Here is a 19,243-nt window from a genome sequence, read left to right as displayed (position 1 = left end):
TTAATGAAGGAGCGACTGTTGAAAGATGTTTTGATGAACAATTCACACTGAAGAGTAAAAAGTGTGACAACACTCATCAGCGGGCTGCTGTGTGTCATACAGCGGCTCTGCCAGCAGGTGGCGCCCTGCAGCTCAGCTCCTCCTGCTCCTCACATCACCTCTGTAGGAGTCAGCTCAGCATCTGTTCATCAGCTCTCCTCCCGTTATTTCATTCACACCTTACAGCAGTGCTGCACGGACTCCAGCACCGCTTATTAACCTCCGGGCTGCACAAATACTGTCTTTATTTTCCTCTGCGCAGAGTGTGTGAGGAGAGGAGTGTGTCTGAACAACATGGAAAAGGAGAGAAGACCCTCTAAACAGTACGGCTCTCTGGAGAAGACGCAGGTGGATGAAGCGACGGAGAAATCAAGTGAGTTTTTAGCAGGAAGCATGCTTTAATAATGTTACTATGAAGAAATCAGTGAAAGAAAGGGATGCGTTCACTGCACCAACTTTGAGCAGAGGGAATTAAAGCTCCAGGTGCTGCAGATCATCAGTGAGCATGTTAAAGTTACCTGTCAGCAGGATATTACACATCCTGAGGGGCTCAGACAGACCTCCTGTGTTTCTTCATCTCTGTATGTGGAGGTGCAGGATTGTATCTTTCATGTAGTAATGATGCTTTTTTAGTGGCACATCAAGTTAAAGATTTTAAGTAATTTCAAGGTAGAGCTGAGGGACTTATACTTTGGAATATCTTTAGATACTGATACAGTAAAAATACTTGAGTTGTGTGTCATTATGCCGTCAGACATGTCCTCAGCATCAGGAGCAATCCTTGTAATTTCTATTTCCAGCAGCCCAAAAATAAAGAAGAATAAAATCATTTCCCTCACAAGTTAGTGGTCTTTACTTTTTAATTTATAAGGGACATCAGTAATAAATCTTACACTTCTTCTGAATGTATTCCAATTAATCGTATTTCCATAACGTATGTATTTTATAACACCTTATTTGAAAACTGAATGTGTCTAGTGCTGCTCTAGTGTTTATTTAGTAGTTTACAGTTTTCTGACAGGCCTATATGCTCCAGAATGCAAATAAAAGTTTGTTTTAATACAAATAATACAAATACACGAATTAGTAATCTTGATAGCTAATTTAGACTTAATAAGGCCGTGTTACCTTTATTATAAGGCTCAAGGATATTTTGTGGCTCCGGACAGATTTAAATAAAATGGCTCTTCTGCTTACAATCAATGAACTCCTTCAAATTAAAGCTGTTTGTTTGTCTTTTTAGGGAAAAGGACAACCAGATTATCTGAAGAACAGTGAATTGAAATGAGGACTGTTGGGGAAGTGAAAATGTTAACTTACCAGTGTTAGTGTGTGCACATCAGATAATTATTAATATTAACTGTAAATTAAGAAACCAGAGTGTATCAGTGTGGGATTCCTTAATTCTCATTTTGACAGAGTTTCAACCAGTCTGTATCAACAGCAGAATAGAATTCCTGACATTCAGTTACAGCTTTAGGTTTTCAGTCGACGCATCTGGCCACCCTGATGAAGCATTTCTAGGGACGCCACTGTCCAAAGTTTCCAATAAGATTCCTTAAATGTAACTTGATGATAATTATAAAAAAAATGGTGGCAACTACTTGTCTGAAAAATGTCAGAAAATAATGAAAAATGCACGTCACAACTTCCTCACATCCAAGGTGACGTCATAAAATATTCACTTTTGTCCAACCAATAGCCCAGAATCTTCAGATACTCAGTTTACAGTCACAGGAGTCAAAGAAAGCCATCTAACATTTTAGAGGCTGTAACTCGAGAATGTTTTTAGCGTTTCTTGCTTTAAAACTTACTGAAAGGGGATTAAAACAAACGTGTGGTGGGAAAATAAGACAAAACCATTTGATTTGATGAATACATACACACACGCACACCTTCAACCTCACAAACTTACCCCCTTCAATCAGGTCTCAGGGTTGCTCTATATGGGTAAAGGAGCAGCAGGTGGTGGCCTCCATCAGTCAGGCCCCTCCCCACGGTCAGGGGGCGACTGAAGAAGGGGAAACCTCTGCGATTTCATTGAACTTTTATTTTAGTGAATTGAATTTAAAGAGGGAGACGGAAACAGTTAATTGATTATCAGAATAGTTGCAGATTATTTTTCGGTCAGTCATCAAATCTGTTAAAGGTTGAATCATTTCAGGTATAATTTTAATGGATTGCTTGATCTAAAGACTGTCAGTGCGCAGTGAGTTGGCTGAACATGATGTAAAATTGATCTGGGCAAGCATAAAATTCGGCAAGAATTAAGATTCCTGTAATAAATTAAAAATGAACACTTTTTTTCCCCCCAAATCCTTGCTTGAGGATATTTTACACATAATTCTGAACAAATTGCAAATTTTTTTCCTCCAGAAAATTCCTCAGAAACAATAAGATAATTCACCTTACATATTTAGCTTCATTGTGAGATTTTGTTTTTGGCGTTCCTCAAGGCTCAGCTCTTGGTCCTCTGTTATTCCCATCAAACTTGCTTCTTTTCTATCATGTGTGTGACATTATACCACAAGAACACACACAGGCACACAGTCATTTTATTTAATTGCTTTCCATTAGAGCCTATGTTCCACATCACTGACTTAAAGTGCGCCTTCAGGGCGTGACAGTGTTACTACAACTGTATTCTACTGAAATGATGTTCAAGCTTTAAGGAGTAAAAAGAAGATGTAATCAGTAAACAATAAAAATGTGTCTTCACACAAACCTGCTGTAAAAAAAGGAATATTATTACTTAATATTGAAATAAGTTTGACTGAATTTATCGGGCCTGTTTGAGTGCTTGAACAAAATAATTAAAATAAAAGGAACACAAGATGCCTGTTTAAACAATAAAACATCAAATCGCCAGCTGGTAGTTGATGTGTGTGCGTGCATGTGATAACACACGTGAGAATACACTAAGTTGTAGAATCACCAGATGAATGTGCAGCTTTGAGCAGGCTGAGTGTTTGTGCAGCTGTGATATCCCCGGTGATCCAGGGTGTATGATTGTAATGTCTTTTCACACAAGGTCAGGTAATTAAAAGCCGATCTGACTCTGCTGGATGAGTCATCGCTCCTGGTTAGGAGGAGGAGGCTGCAGGGGGGGGGGCAGTGCAGCTATTCAGTGAAGAATTACAGAGCTGTGATCAGATCGTAGCAGGGTGGTGACTGTGATCCAGTTTTAATGATTAGAATAACGATCCCTGCAGGTTTGACTTTCATTCATGAATTCATGTGATTTCTTAGACATCAAGTTTTCCTTCATGTGTCTCAGAAGTCTCTTGAGAGCCTTGGTTACAAATACAGGTGGTTTATTGGGCTTAATGAGCGAATTGAATGACTCCAATTAAGCAATTTTCCACTTAAGGTGCAATACAAATATGAGCAGTAACAGAATCACTAAAATTGAGTTTCAGTATGTTTTAATACCACTTTAGTCTGAATTGACAAATATTTAGGCCAATAGAGTCAGAATAATGTGACAGAAAGCAGAATTTATCACATAAAAAACTATTTAAAACAATAGTTCAATACTTCTCTGGTCTTTATGCTAAGCTAAGCTAAGCTAAGCTAAGCTAGCCAGTTGGCTGTAGCTTCATGTTTAGCACACAGGCATGATGGTGGTATCATCCTCTCTGTCATCTCAGAAAACAAATAATCCTGTTTCCCGGACACTGATGAGAGGATCGATACATCCATCATGTTAATATGATGCTACAGCCAACAACTTGTTAGCTTAGCTTAGCATAAAGACTGGAGACCAGAGGAGAAAGCTAGCCTGGCCAGTGGCGTATGGTAGTTAGGACGGGCCCCAGTGCACATTATGACGATGGACCCTCGGGCAAGATTTTGCATCTAAACTAGCTAGACGTTGGATAACATCAACATATTGACCAAAGGAAACACACACTGAACATTTGACCTGGGGAAACATTGCTGAGAACATAAAACCATTTGAAAAATCTCTTTAATAATAAGTAGCATTATCACAGTGCCCTGAAACCTCCTCAGTGTGCTGAGGGTTAATGACGTACACCTGGGGACACTCGTTAGCCTGCTCCAGTGTGTATTCACTGAATGATAAGGAGGACTCTTGCCTTGTCTAGTGTTCGTGTTTGGACTGTGGTATTAAGCTAAGGAAGATGTTTAGCACTAGCTGTTTCCACCTGTTTCCAGTCTTTATGCTAAGCTAAGCTAACTGGCTGCTTAAATATTAAGCGTTCAGCAATCTGTGAGCAGTGAGAGCTCTGAACCGCTCTGTGCTCAGAGAAACAGCACACCTTCTTCACAGCAACACACTGCAGCAGAAACACAGGTGTGACTGATGGCGTTAATGATCTCTCAGTTCCTCCTCTAAGTGTTCAGTGAGCCAGCATGCACACTACCAGAGCCTGCAACTGGATCAGTTTAACAGATCACTTTAATCTCTATTACATAATCTCAAAATAAGCAGAGATGATTTATGCCAGACTGAGCTGTCAGCTGATTTCCATCTGCAGTCCCTGAGCAGGTAAACATTCATTTACCTGCACCACTGTTACAGAGTCAGACACATCTACAAGCACAGTAATACCAAACACATCCATTCATAAATTACAGTTCAACAATTAAAAACCTGAATCACAGTCAAGTTAACATCAGCATGACTGGTTGTTAAATGTCCATATTTTGGCGCCATAGGAACACGAGTCTGTGAAAGTTTTAAACTTGGAAGCATATCTGAACGTTTGATGAATGAAAAAGCAGACTGTGGTAAAGCCGTACGCCTCAGTGGGAATTTAAATCTGAGTATAGAGCAGATCAAGTTTCTCCTCATTTGTTCAGAGCGGAGCTGAAACAAAAGCTCTTCAGTGATGAAGCTGCACCGTGAATTATGTTTAATACCAATCAAACTTTTTAGATTGCTGCTGTTAATCAGGTTATTAGTTAAGCTTCTGCTTTCCCTGCAGTTAAACGTCAAAATGTCTCCTGTAACATAGTTTATTACAGACACAGCCTCTTCTTTGTGAAAGTAGATAACACTTTATATTTTATTTTTGCTCTGCTGAGGGCAGCTTTAGTCCAAACATGATTGTAAAATAAACTGCAACATTCTGATGGTTTTAATTTGGTAACAGGAAAACAGCAAATTGATCACCAGCATTGCACATTTCTGCAAATCATGGATACATTACATTTGCACGTTATTATATTGCAAATACGTTTAAACTTTACATTTCAACAACACTGTGGTTAACATGTGGTTAAGTTTAGGCACAAAAAACACTTGGCTATAATTAGGAAAACATGATGTTTTGGCTTGAAATATCTGGTTTTGTGAGAATATCCTTGCTGGAAATGTAGCAAGGTCTCAGTAAAAAACAGGTGTTTTTTGTGGCACTATCCAAGCTAGAAAAACAGTGACAGGTTCCTAAAAATACCCACTTATGGGGGCTAAAAGCTGCAGGAAAAAACTGCAACAGGTTGCGAGAAAACATCCACTATTGGGGGCTAAATAGCTGCAGGAAAAACAGTGACAGGTCACTTGAAAACACCCCCATTTAGGGGCTAAAAACCCAAAGGAAAAAAAAGCAACAGCCCCCTAAAACAACACCCACTTTTGGGGGCTAAAAGCTGCAGGTAAAAAAAACGCAATGGGCCACAGAAAACATCCACTTTTGGGGGCTAAATAGCCACAGGAAAAACAGTGACAGGTCACTTGAAAACACCCCCTTTTGGGGCTAAAAACCCAAAGGAAAAAAAGCAACAGCCCCCTAAAACAGCGGCCACTTTTGGGGGCTGAAAAGCCGCAGGAAAAACAGCGATGGGTCCATAAAAAACATCCATTTTGGGGGCTAAAAACCTGCATGATAAACGGCGACAGGTTGCTATAAAACACCCACTTTTGGGGGCTGAAAAGCGGCAAGAAAAACAACGACAGGTCGCTATAAAACACCCACTTTTGGGGGCTGAAAAGCTGCAAGAAAAACAACGATGGGTGACTTAAACATCTACATTTGAGGCTTAAAAAGCTGCAGGAAAAAAGCATCGACTATGGGGGCGAAAAAGCCACAGGAAAATCAGCAACAGCTCCCTAAAAAGTACTTGTGTTTGGGGGCTGAAAAGCTGCAACAAAAACAACGTGTCACTTAAACATCTACATTTGGGGCTTAAAAAGCTGCAGGAAAAACAGTTGGGGTCCCTGAAAAAACACCGTCTTTTAGGGGCTAAAAAATGCAGGAAAAACAGCTATGGGTCGCTAGAACGCACTGAACAGTGGTCTGCAGCTTTGCAAGCATCTCACCTACAGTGTCATGCAAGCCATCATCCCCTCCACCTCCTGATGATGATGTCAGCTCATATACTACGTCATTTCACATATGCCAATATGATATGTATGAAACCTGCCAATGTAATGTATCCATGGTTTGCAGGAACGTATAGATCCGTCATTTTCCTCTGGCCATCATGCTGAAAACAGTTGATATTCCAGTGATTGTGTAAATCAGCTGCGGTAATGTTGGATGGTAGAAAAACTACCAGCCTCAATCTCACCTGGGTTTTGTGTCTGTAGTTCTTCATTTTCATGCCTTTGTCATTTGTGTCATGATGGCAGTCGGACATAAAGTCTTTGGCGCTAAAACACTCCTAATGCCATGATCATCACCACATCAATGTGTTTTGTTCTTGTCTTTCAGCAGAGGATGTCGTTTCCATGGCTGACTCCACAATTACGATCGAGGATATCGAAGGAGAGCTGTGCAAAATCGAGCGCATAAGAGACATCCTCGTACGGAGAGAATCAGAGCTGAGATACATGTGAGAGCTGCTTCTTCAATATGACTTCTCATGTTCACTTTAAATACTAGAGACACAAACAAAAGAAACAACTTTAGTGTGAATGAAGACATGAAGACATCAGATGATAACACGTGTTCCTCTTCCATCATGTTGGTCCTCTGCGCGCGCGCACACACACACACACACACACACACACACACACACACACACACACAGTAGAGCTCTGCTGTACAGGGATCTGGATCCAGCAGATCTGTCAGCAGCCCCTCAGGAACATGAGATGATGTACTGTGACTGTCAGTCGTCAGCACTGCGAGCAGCCATGTGCATGATGGCAATGTGCATGATGGCAAAAAGTGTGTGTGCAGAAAACAGCAGCAAAGCTATTTAAGGTCCTCGCAGACTACCAGCACACACACACACACACACACACACACACAGGCTTTTTTCATATCTGTGAAGATGGCCTTTACTTCTTTCTCTCTCATCTCTGCTTTTAATTATTTCATTCTTTTCTGTGGAGACCTTCCTCATTATTTTGACACATGAGGATGGAGGTGGTGGAGCGGAGACGGAGAGCAGCGCCCAGCTGCATGACGTGGTCACGTGACAGCTCACAGAAACTGAGAATCACGACTTTTACTTGGTTCTTTTTTTCGTTAGTTTTCTCTGTGTGAGTTTTCAAAATGATGACACACAACATGTCTCATGCCAACTGCAACACAGAAAATAACTGAGGCTCAGCCGCTGTGGGGACGATAAAAAAAGATGAAAATAACGGCATTGTGATTTTCTGCAAACCATGAACATGACATGATACATTTGTACGGTTTATACGCAGCATATCAACGTTTCTTAAGTGACGTAGTATACTGTATGAGCAGAATTTGTCATCAGGAGGTGGAGGGAACGGTGGATGGCTTCACACTGAGGCAAGACGCCTGCCAAGCTGCAGACCACTGTTAGAGGCCAACAAAGAACAGCACCATTTTTTGTGTTTGTGGCACCATATCTGGGTGTTTTAGTGGCACAGCGCGGTATTTCGCAGTGGCATTTGTGGTACAGAACCTGGGTGGTTTTACAGACAAATCATGGCGTTTGCCAGCGGCATTTCAGCCACTGGGTCTGGGTGTAGTTACCATAACACAGACATTTCCCAGCAGCATTTGAGCCACCATACCTGGGTATTTCTCACTGACATATCGCAGTGTTTCCCAGTAACGTTTGAGCCACAGGGTCTGGGTGTTTTTTACCAACACATTGCAGTGTGTCCCAGCAGCATTTGAGCCACCAAACCTGGATGTTTCTCATCAACATATTGCAGCATATTCCAGTGGCGTTTGAGTCACCAAATTTGGGTGTTTTTCACCAACACATTTCAGTGTTTCCCAACAGTGTTTGAGCTACAAGATCTGGGTGTTTCTCACCGACATATGGCAGCGTTTCCCAGCGGCGTTTGAGCCACAGGGTCTGGGTGTATTTACCAACACATTGCAGTGTTTCACACTGACATATCACAGCATTTCCCAGTAGTGTTTGAGCCACCAAACCTGGGTGTCTTTCACCAACACATTGCAATGTTTCCCGGCCGCATTTTAGCCACCAAACCTAGGTGTTTCTCACCAACACATTGCAGCGTTTGCCAACAGTGTTTGAGCTACAAGGCCTGGGTGTTTCTCACTGACATATGGCAGCGTTTCCCAGCAGCGTTTGAGCCACCAAAGCTGGGCATTTTTACAGACAAATAACGGTGTTTGCTAGCAGCATTTCAGCCACAGGGTCTGGCATTTCCCAGCAGCATCTGAGCCACCATACCTGGATGTTTTTCATCAACATATTGCAGCATATTCCAGTGGTGTTTGAGTCACCAAATTTGGGTGTTTTTCACCAACACATTGCAGTGTTTCCCGGCAGCATTTTAGCCACCAAACCTAGGTGTTTTTTACCAACCTGTCCCTGCTTTTCTAGCACCTTTTGTGCTACGAAATGTTTGCAATTTAAGCCAAAGCATGATCTTTTCCTCACCATAACCTCGTGGTTTTTGTACCTAAACCTAACCACACCCTCACCACAGAGAGAAATGTAAAGTTTAAACATATCGGCTACAAAATAACATACAAATGTAAAGAACCTGTGTTTTGCAGAAACATACAATGCCAGCGTTTAATACTGAGTTGCTGTGTCGTACCATGCGTGGTAGCACGTCTCGTTTAACTCCTGAAATCCTGCTTTATGCAGTTGATGCAGCGCCGTCATTTAGACTGGCTGGGACATAAACCAGACAACTCTCATTGTGAATAAACACTCCTGAGTGGCAGCATATGACTCATCCTGAAATACATACTGCTGAAGTACACCGAAGTGAAACCTATTTTATTAAACCAACAGCTCAGAGTATTTCTCTCTCTGTAACAGCAGCCCACACACACACACACACACACACACACACACACAAACAAACACTTGTGTGACAGCGCCTGATGTTTTGAAATCTGCATCAGAGTCAGACGGTGAAATGAGATCTGATCCTGTCAGGTGTGATTCATTCAGAGGGCAGCGTGACGGTGTTATTCCAGCTCATAAACTCACAGACCTCGCCGTCATCTGAGTCCAGTGTTTCATATTAAATCCATTAATGTTTTTAAGCCCATTGTAGAGAAAACTAAAAGAACTGATTTTGAAGTGTAGTTTACTTTTATTTACACTGACATCACCTGCTTTTTGATGCAGAATAGCTTTTCATAGTTTGTTTGTTTTCCACTCAGGATGGATGACATCCAGCTCTGCAGAGAAATCACAAGGCTGAAGACGGAGCTGCAGAAACTCGTCTCGATTCCAGGTAAATTAAAAAGCAGTCAGTGTCACATCTTAGTTAACCTGCAGACAGTTTGCTCAGGTGTTCCCATTATAGGTTTCTATTTTCTGTTTTATCTTTGAATAAATATCAGCGAAATGCAGCGAGGTGATTATCTTATTAGCAATTAACTCTGAGGACCAGGGGAATAAATGAAACACTTTCAAATAACAACAGGCCTCCACTTCAGTTTTGGTTAGAGCTCTATGATGCTTATATTCTGTCTTAAAAATATTCACAAGGATCGTCACTTTCCTCTGTTCGTTAGAAAGATAACATTTATTCAATCAGGGGAAACCAAATGGAAAAACAAAACTCTTTTGCGGTTGTGCCCTGCAAAGACACGAACAAAACAGGTTCTATAATAATCGAAACTCTCATACAGGACATAGATACGACACAGACATTACACATTAAGTTTAGCTGACAGCTCTACGATAGAGGAAGGCTGCTGTGGCAACTAAAAAGAAAAATAAAGTACAGAATTGGTGAGTTAGTGACCCATGAGCAGGGCCGGCTGTAGACTTTTTGGGGGCCCTAAGCAGGATTGGGTATTTTACTGCTATTATATTGAAATATCACATAAGGCCACATCAACATAAATACATAGCAAAGCCTACTAAATAATAGAGAGGACTTTTTTCTGGGTTCCTGCTGCCCCCTGGCGCTAATTAGCAAATACTAGCTGTGACGAGGATGACATAAACTGTGTCTCTGACATAAAGTGTGTGTGTGTGTAAAAAAATATTAATGACTGGGGCAGATATTGAAGGTTGGCTGGCTGGTGGTTGCTACTTTGATTTAGCATCAGTGGCTAGCTCATCCTCTGTCATGTTTTTTTAGGTGTGATTGTTTTGTGGGTGTTGTCAGCTTAACAAGAGACAAGCTGACAAACAGGTGTAGTCACACTGCAAAGCTCAAGACCTTTATACACCTGGATCTGTGATCTGACTGAAACCTCCCACCACTCTGCAAAAACAAAGACAGAAATGCGAGCCTGTAATGCTCAACCTTAACAATGCTAACATGCTTATAGGAGCAATCCCACTGATGTTTTACTCTTTGTGATTCCAAGGTACAGGTTATGTGGTTGTGTTTGACTCACTCAAGCAACCAAGATTCCACTTTTCCTTTGTGTATAATCATTTATTCACCAACGAGTTTCCCCAACAACAAAATGGATCAGTCTTACCGGAGCGGAGGAAGAGGCAGGTGCGTCAGCGAGTTATCAAAAAAGGAGGAAAACCGAGCCAGCCCTAATGAGCACACCTGATAAAGCTTAGGTGCTGCAGTCACCTGCTTACCAAGGAGGCGGGGGTGTCAAAACGCACCGCCACACACCAGCCTCTCCTCCATCAGCCAGACAAATTCAATAAACAATCAGACCATAACACTCAATCCATGGTAACAACTCCTTATAACTTTTAACAAATCCAAATTATTTAAAAAACTATTAAAGCAAGTATTTGGCTCAGATGAGATGTATAATCCCTCCAGCATGTTCTGACCTGGGGCCTCCTACCAGTGGGACGTGCCCGAACACCTCTGGCTCTACTCCGAGCTCCCTCCAGATGTCTGACTCCTCCCCCTCTCTCTAAGGCTGAGCCCAGACACCCCACGAAGGAAACTCATTTCAGCCGCTTGTATCCCCGATCTCATTCTTCCAGTCACTACCCAGAGCTCATGACCATAGGTGAGGGTTGGGACGTAGATGAACCAGTAAATCGAAAGCTTCTCCTTCTGGCTCAGCTCCCTCTTCACCACGACGATCCGGCATCAAACCGCTGATCCATCTCACGCTCCATTCTACCCTCACTCATGAACAAGACCCCGAGATACTTGAACTCCCTTGCTTGTGGCAGTAACTCTCCCCCAACCCTATAATATAATAGTTAATAAACGTGACACTGAGTGACGGCTGTATTTTATGTTGTCATGTGACTGTTGAACAGACAACGACAAGTCCAAGGAGGACAGAGAGAGAGAAGAGGAGCTGCTGCAGCAGATCAACAAGCTGGTGGAGACCAGAGACTTCCTCGTGGACGATGTGGAGTTTGAAAGACTGAGGTGAGCTGCTCTTTATGTTTACTCTGAGGAAACTGCCTCATTCAGTACCTACTGCTCACTGGTTCTCAAACAGGAGTCTTTAAGGGAGCTAATCTAATTGATCTAATTCACTATAGAAGTGAGCCCAGTGTGATTAAGAGTCATGAGAGTGACTATTCTGATCAAAGGTTTAATCCCCCCCCTACAGTTATCTTCTCAGCCACCCCATTTGCAGGTCATTTTAATACCACTGGTTTTTCACACCCCTCTGCATGTGATATTGAAGCTGAACGTAGCCTTTGGCGTCGCTATGACTTCATCTGATTTCAATGCACTGCAATATTTGACCCTAAGAGAAAGTGACATAGTAGAAAGAGTGAGAAAGTCTGCACATGGTGAGGAGAAAGGGAGGCAGATGGGTCAAACAAACAGACTTTCACTTATACTATATAGGCCTACTATACTAGGAGGTGTCTGTTTTCCAGGTGAAACCAAATGTCAGTGTCATTTTAATGTAGTGTTATGTAACTTGCTTCCATGTCAGTGAAGATTCTCAGTCATCCAGGTCATGGTAATTGTAAGTGCTATTTCGTAGGCAACTGGACTTGCTTGAGTATCTTGAAGATGTTTCACCTCTCATCCAAAAGGCTTCCTCAGTCAGATACTCTTCAAGAAACTCAAGCAAGTCCACTTGCTTACGATATAGCATTTAAGATTACCATGACCTGGATGACTGAGAATCTTCACTGACATGTTGCCAATCAATTTGGGAAGAATGCCCTTTGAAACAGCTTCAAGAAACTCAAGCAAGTCCAGCTGCCTACGATACTGCACTGAAACTTACACCCATCCACCACATACTTAAGTCGTGATGTTTTTAGGTCACGTTACAAACTTATTTTAACTGAAAACATGATGTGTGAAGTGATCACGTGACGGTAGTAAATAAAGAGGCAGACTCGAGAACCTGTAAAGACGAAGGTTGGTGTGTTGGTTGGGTCACAAAGAACTGGACTTTCACTCAGGACTTTCCCCCTGAGTTGCGTGTTCGCATCCATGTGAACTTTGAGTCATTTTAAGGTATGTCCTCACCATGTTTCTTTTCCTAACCCTAACCTCCGTACCTTTACGTTAATTACAGAGCTGTACGTTTAGGAAGTAACGTCTGTCCTGGGGTGCAGTTTTGTAGGATATCATATGAATCGTTCTATGGGAATATGTTGCAGTATCACGTGACGAGGGGTGTGAGAGAGCGTTATTTGACGACCTGGGATGAGAGTGTGTCGTCTCAACTGTAGAATTCTGGTTGTAATCATGTCTGACAACCAAAATCTTTTCAGATGGAGGAAGGAAAGTCTTATCAAATGGGGGTCTGTGACCTAATGTGCATCAGTTTAAGGGTTTGTGACATGAAAAAGGTTGAGAGCCACTGACCTGTAGTTATTTGCACCATGTCTGATTATTGATCTAGTGAGTTTTTAAAGGGGTTGTCTTATCTTCATCACTCTGTTCTCATTGTCTCTCTGTGTATAGTCACACTGAATAATGATAAGAAGCCCACCATCTCTCAGGTGTTCTGTTTATGGTGTTACATTACCTGTCACTGCTGATGAGACGACAGATGTTAATGCTGAAAAATATGTTTGAGTGACATTTTCATTGGTCTCAGAGAGAGAGAGAGAGAGAGAGATTACCATCTTCCTTCATTATGTGAGAACAGATCCAGGCGAGGATTGTGTAGATGAAGCTGTGAATTCACACCATGTGCCATACAATAACATCCTCTCAGTTCAGCTCATAGCCTTGGACTCTCTTAAATGCAGCCCCGTGACATTCAACATGATGAAGAAAATCTTCCGACCACACACTTGACGATTAAAAACCAAAGAAATATTCTCCTCCACAGGGAAAGAGAGGAGGACAGAGAAATGGCCGCCTTCTTACAGTCCAAATTTCCCAAGACACTGGCTGCGAAAGGTGAGTCTAACCATGAGGCTGTCAGGTGTAAGCTCCCAATTAAAAAGGAATCTTACACTGCAGTTATCTCTGCAGCTGACATTTCTCCTCACTCATGACTCCTGTGTGTAAGAGGATGAAGAAAGGTGTCGACTCTTTCTGGTAGTTCAGTTGTAATCCTCTCACCTGCTGTATGGACCGACGCAGGACGTGTGATCCACACAGAGCTGAGCCTTTCTGCTACAGCCTCTAATCCCTGCCTCAGTAATCCTTAACATTTCACTCCTGGTTGATTTGGTGACACCTGTAGTTACTGCTGGTCACAGCCAGGTGCTTAATACTACAGACACTCCTTGAGCAGCTTCTTAGAAAGAAACACAACAGAAGAGCAGCTGGTGTCTCTGTGTACACCGCCCAGTTGCCAGATAACATGTTGGTATCATACGTTTCAGCAAAACACGGATACATTACATTTGTTCATTATGTAGCAGAGAAGTTGAAACTTTATGTTTCTTTATGTTTCAACAATGCTGTCGTTAATGAGTGGATTGGTTAAGACGCAAAAACCACTTGTTTGTGGTCAGGAAAAGATCATGCTTTGGCTTAAGTTTTGCCCAGTTTTGGTGGCAGCATCCCGGCAGGAAACACAGCGACAGCAACCACATTTCGTTGCATTATCCTGGTGTAACCTGAAGATTTAATACTCCAGTCTCACGGGCTGTGGGTAATAATCGGCTACAGTTGTCTTTAAGTTCTTTTCTTTTATTCCGGCCAAAACGGCAACAGCAGTAGCATAAATTAAGCACGTCAGTTGTTTACATGGCGAACTGGAGAACTTCCGTCCCCAAACATTAACGTCCCTCCAGACACACCCCACAGGTAGGAACCAAAATCACCCTCTAACAATAGTAATGATACATCAGTCCCACAACAATGACTATCCCCACAGTGACCCTAACAGTCATGTTCAAACAGGGAAATACAAAACCAACCTCTCAAAATAAATGTAATACAATAACTCAGAAATGTGGCGATGTCTCGGTAAAAAACAGCTGCATTTCATTGCACTATACTGGCAGGAAACACAGCGATGTCTCAGTAAAAAGTAAAGCGCATTTCATAGCGCTATCCCGGCAGGAAATGCAGCGACAACAACCGCATTTCATTGCATTATCCTGGCAAGAAATGCAGCGATGTCTTGGTAAAAAACAACTGCATTTCGTAGCGCTATCCCGGCAGGAAACACAGTGATGTCTTGCTAAAAACTAACCAATTTTTTTGCGCTATCCCAGTGCAGGGAACACAGTGATGTCTCGGTAAAAAGTAAACCGCATTTCGTAGCGCTATCCCGGCAGGAAATGCAGCGACAACAACCGCATTTCACTGCATTATCCTGGCAAGAAATGCAGCGATGTCTTGGTAAAAAACAACTGCATTTTGTTGTGCTACACCAGCAGGAAATGCAATGATGTCGTGGTAAAAGACAACTGCATTTCGTTGCACTATCCCGGCAGGAAACACAGTGATGTCTTGCTAAAAACCAACCAATTTTGTCGCGCTAACCCGGTGCAGGGAACACAGTGATTTCTCAGTACAAAGTATACCGCATTTCGTTGTGCTATCCTGGCAGGAAATGCAGCAATGTCTTGATAAAAAAAACACTTGTTGCACTATACTGGCAGGAAACATAGCGACAACAACTGCATTTCGTTGCATTATCCTGGCAAGAAATGCAGCAATGTCTCGGTAAAAAAACAACTGCATTTTGTCGCACTACACCAGCAATAAACGCAATGATGTCGTGGTAAAAGACAACCGCATTTCGTTGCGCTATCCCATCAGGAAACGTAGCGTTGTTCTGGTAAAAAACCAACCACATTTTGTCGCTCTTAACTGAAAGGGAACGTAGCTATGTCTTGGTAAAAACAACTGCATTTTGTGGCACTATCCCGGCAGGAAACACACTGATGTCTCAGTACAAAAAAATCGCGATTCATCACTCTATCCTGGCAGGAAACTCAGCGATGTTTCAGTAATAAACATTTTGTCGCACTATCCTGGCAGGATATGCAGTGATGTCCTGATTAAAAAACAACTGTAGTTTGTCTTGCTATCCTGGCAGGAAACTCGGCAATGTCTAGGTAAAAAACAACCGCATTTCGTTGCACTGTTCCAGCAGAGAATGCAGTGATGTCTCAATTAAAGAAAAACAAACTGCATGTCACACTATCCTGGCTGACGTAACAGTGTCTTCACTTTTATGGCACTATCCAGCTCGCTAAAAAACAACCAGTTTTGTTTTTTGGTCTTGAACAGTGGTCTGCAGCTTGGCAGGCATCTCACCTAAGTGTCACGCCATCCACCATCTTGTCCACCTCCCAACAGCAAAGTCAGCTCATATAGTACGTCAATTAACACTGATATGATTCGTATGAAACGTACAAATGTAACGTATTCCTGGTTTGCAGAAACGTACAGTGCCAACATTTCCTCTTGTGTCTGAGCTGAGCAGAGAGTGCGAACATGCTGTGGCGATAAAGAGTTAACTGTCAAGTCTTCTTTTCAATCAGGCACATTGCAGGATCAGAGGGTGGCGTCCAAATCTCAGCAGACATCGGCGCCGTTCATCACAAAAACTGGAATCACGCTGCTGAAGGACTGCTGCGGCTTCACCTGCTCCATCATGTAACACTGACCAGGACACTGTGTGTGTGTGTGTGTGTGTGTGTGTGTGTGTGTGTGTGTGTGCCCTTCTCAGAAAGATTACCTGCATTAATCTTCATCATGCCCGTTTGCATATAATGTAAGAGACGTGTATTATAACATATTATGTGATTTGCTGTGAGATGCTGTGGTTCGATGTCGTGCAGAGAGGAAGCTGACCGCCTTATAGTTATACTAATAATGCTTTCTGTCCAATTAGGGTCATTAGATATTATTACAACTGCTCCGACTTTGTATTTGTGATGTAAGTATCTGTGAGGGAAGAAACTACACCTGCTGTAGAGTTGTAGCGACGTATTATAATAACATTGTTCAGACTGCAGCTTTTTTTTTTTTTCATCTTCTTTCATCTTTCAGTTAATGTTTGGTCCATAAAAGGTCCAGTTAGCAGCAGCAGTGTATTGAGTTAATATAAGATTACAGTTTTATAAATAAAACGAAAATGCAGAACCCTGTACTTGAACAGAGCTGAACAAATGTGATGCAGATTTATGCAGAAAGTTTTTATACTGCAATGAAATATTGTTCATTTGCTACTCAGTGACAACTTAAACCAAAGTCTTTGTCTGATCTGAGTGTAGTTAGTGTTTTAATGATAGGCCTTTCAGTCAGTGTTTTATTAAAAGATTTTCACATACACTCACTGGCCACTTTATTAGGTACACCTGTTCAACTGCTCATTAACACAAATAGCTAATCAGCCAATCACGTGGCAGCAACTCATCACATTTAGTCATGTAGACATGGTGAAGACGAGCTGCTGAAGTTCAAACTGAGCATCAGAATGATGAAGACAGGTGATTGAAGTGACTTTGAACGTGGCATGGTTGTTGGTGCCAGACGGGCTGGTCTGAGTATTTAATGGGATTTTCAGCACAACCATCTCTAGGGTTTACAGAGGATGGTCCCAAAAAGAGAAAATATCCAGTGAGCCAAAATGCCTTGTTGATGCCAGAGGTCAGAGGAGAATGGCCAGACTGGTTCAAGATGATAGAAAGGCAACAGGAAGTCAAATAAGCACTGGTTCCAACCAAGGTGTGCAGAAGAGCATCTCTGAAGCAACAACACCTTGTCCAACCTTGAAGCAGATGGGCTACAGCAGCAGAAGACCACACCAGGTGCCACTCCTGTCAGCTAACAACAGGAAACTGAGGCTACAATTCACACGGGTTTTCTCACCAAAACTGGACAATAGAAGATTGGAAAAACCACATTCAGATGGAAGCATGGATCCATCCTGCCTTGTATCAACGCTTCAGGCTGCTGCTGGTGGTGTAATGGTGTGGGGGAGATTTTCTTAGTACCAACTGAGCATGGTTTAAACACCACAGCCTACCTGAGTATTGTTGCTGAGCGTGTCCATCCCTTTATGACCACAGTGTACCCATCTTCTGATGGCTACTTCCAGCAGGATAACGCACCATGTCACAAAGCTCACATCATCTCAAACATGACAATGAGTTCACTGTACTCCAATGGCCTCCACAGTCACCAGATCTCAGTCCAATAGAGCACCTTTGGGATGTGCTGGAACGGGAGATTCTCATCATGGATCAACTGTGTGATGTCATCATGTCAATATGGACCAAAATCTCTGAGCAATGTTTCCAGCACCTTGTTGAATCTGTGACACCAAGAATTAAAAAGGGGGTCCAACCTGGAACTAGCACAGTGTACCTAATAAAGTGGCTGATGAGCGTATATGGTCAAAAATAATCCATTATTTTGTGTGACTATGACTGTAGAATGTATCATCTCTGCAATGCTGTTAAAATAAAGACTTTTAATGCTCTTCACTTGTCAAGGTGCTTCTGTCTTTAACCACTTGATACGTAGGTCAATGAAACTTACACACTTGCATAAATAGACCATATTAGAATTAACAGATAGTAAATATATACAACCGGAAAACTTAAATTAAAAGCCTAGTCCCAATTTAAAGCCCAGTGTGGCTACACATTTTTACAAATAAAGGCCTGCCTCAATTAGAGGCCTGGTCTGGCTGCCAAGCAGTTCTTCAGATGTATAAGAAACAAAAGCGGGTATTTTAAACAAAAACACGATATTTTTCTGACCATAACCAAGTGTTTTTTGTGCTCAAACCTAACCACACATTAACCACAGCGTTGTTGAAACATAAAGAAACAAAACTGACTGTATCTGCTCCATAATAATGTATAAATATAACGTATCCGTGGTTTGGGTCGTAAATATCCAACTTACTCCAAAGAGCATCCTGTGTGTTACTGCCATGATGACGGGATGAGATGTGTGTGTGGTTGTTGGGGGTTATTGTTGTTCACTGTGGTGAGGAGAAAACCAGATGGTTTCAGTTCCACATAACTTACCTCAGCTGCTTCCTTCACGTCTCACACACACAACAACACACACACTGCAGCCGCAGATGAGTCATACAGCGGACTGAGAGATGCAGCGCCCCCAACAGCAAAAACACTGTCTTTAATTTGGCTTGTAGATCATTTTATGCAAAGAATGCTCATTGTTAAAAGAAATTAAGGACATGCTTGATGTGCATGTGTTTCCCTCTTTCTTCAATATTTATTTTACCTTGTTAAAGACATAAATTTAAGTTCAATAACACTCACAGTCTGTTACTAACGTCCACACAGCGTTTCCCTGAGCCTGTTCTCCTGCAGTGTTGTGGTCTGCTCGTGTTTCCATCCTCGTGGCAGCTGATAAAGGCCGTCACAGCTGGTTGCAGATTAACAGACCTGCAACGCTCTCCACTGTATTTAATTTGCAGGCTGAGGAGACTAATCAGGAGGCTACATACTGTGAATATAGACAAGTCACTGCCAACCCCTCTCTAATTGGATGCTT

The 19,243-nt window shown here is 42.1% G+C and overlaps 1 protein-coding gene across 1 annotated transcript; it reads left to right on the top strand.

Moving 5' to 3' along the window:
- The first annotated feature begins 168 nt into the window (after nt 1-168).
- Nucleotides 169-18,184, top strand: LOC117268955 (bMERB domain-containing protein 1). Its single transcript, XM_033645744.2, has 6 exons — nt 169-412; nt 6,720-6,840; nt 9,588-9,661; nt 11,629-11,743; nt 13,629-13,699; nt 16,249-18,184. The coding sequence occupies exons 1-6, from the start codon at nt 334-336 to the stop codon at nt 16,365-16,367; spliced, it is 579 nt and encodes a 192-aa protein (XP_033501635.1). The 5' UTR covers nt 169-333; the 3' UTR covers nt 16,368-18,184.
- Nucleotides 18,185-19,243: the final 1,059 nt, after the last annotated feature.

Source organism: Epinephelus lanceolatus, chromosome 18 (genome assembly GCF_041903045.1).
Source record: "Epinephelus lanceolatus isolate andai-2023 chromosome 18, ASM4190304v1, whole genome shotgun sequence".
NCBI lineage: Eukaryota > Metazoa > Chordata > Actinopteri > Perciformes > Serranidae > Epinephelus > Epinephelus lanceolatus.
Note: the sequence above shows the minus strand (reverse complement) of the source record. Positions and strands in the feature narration are given on the sequence as shown.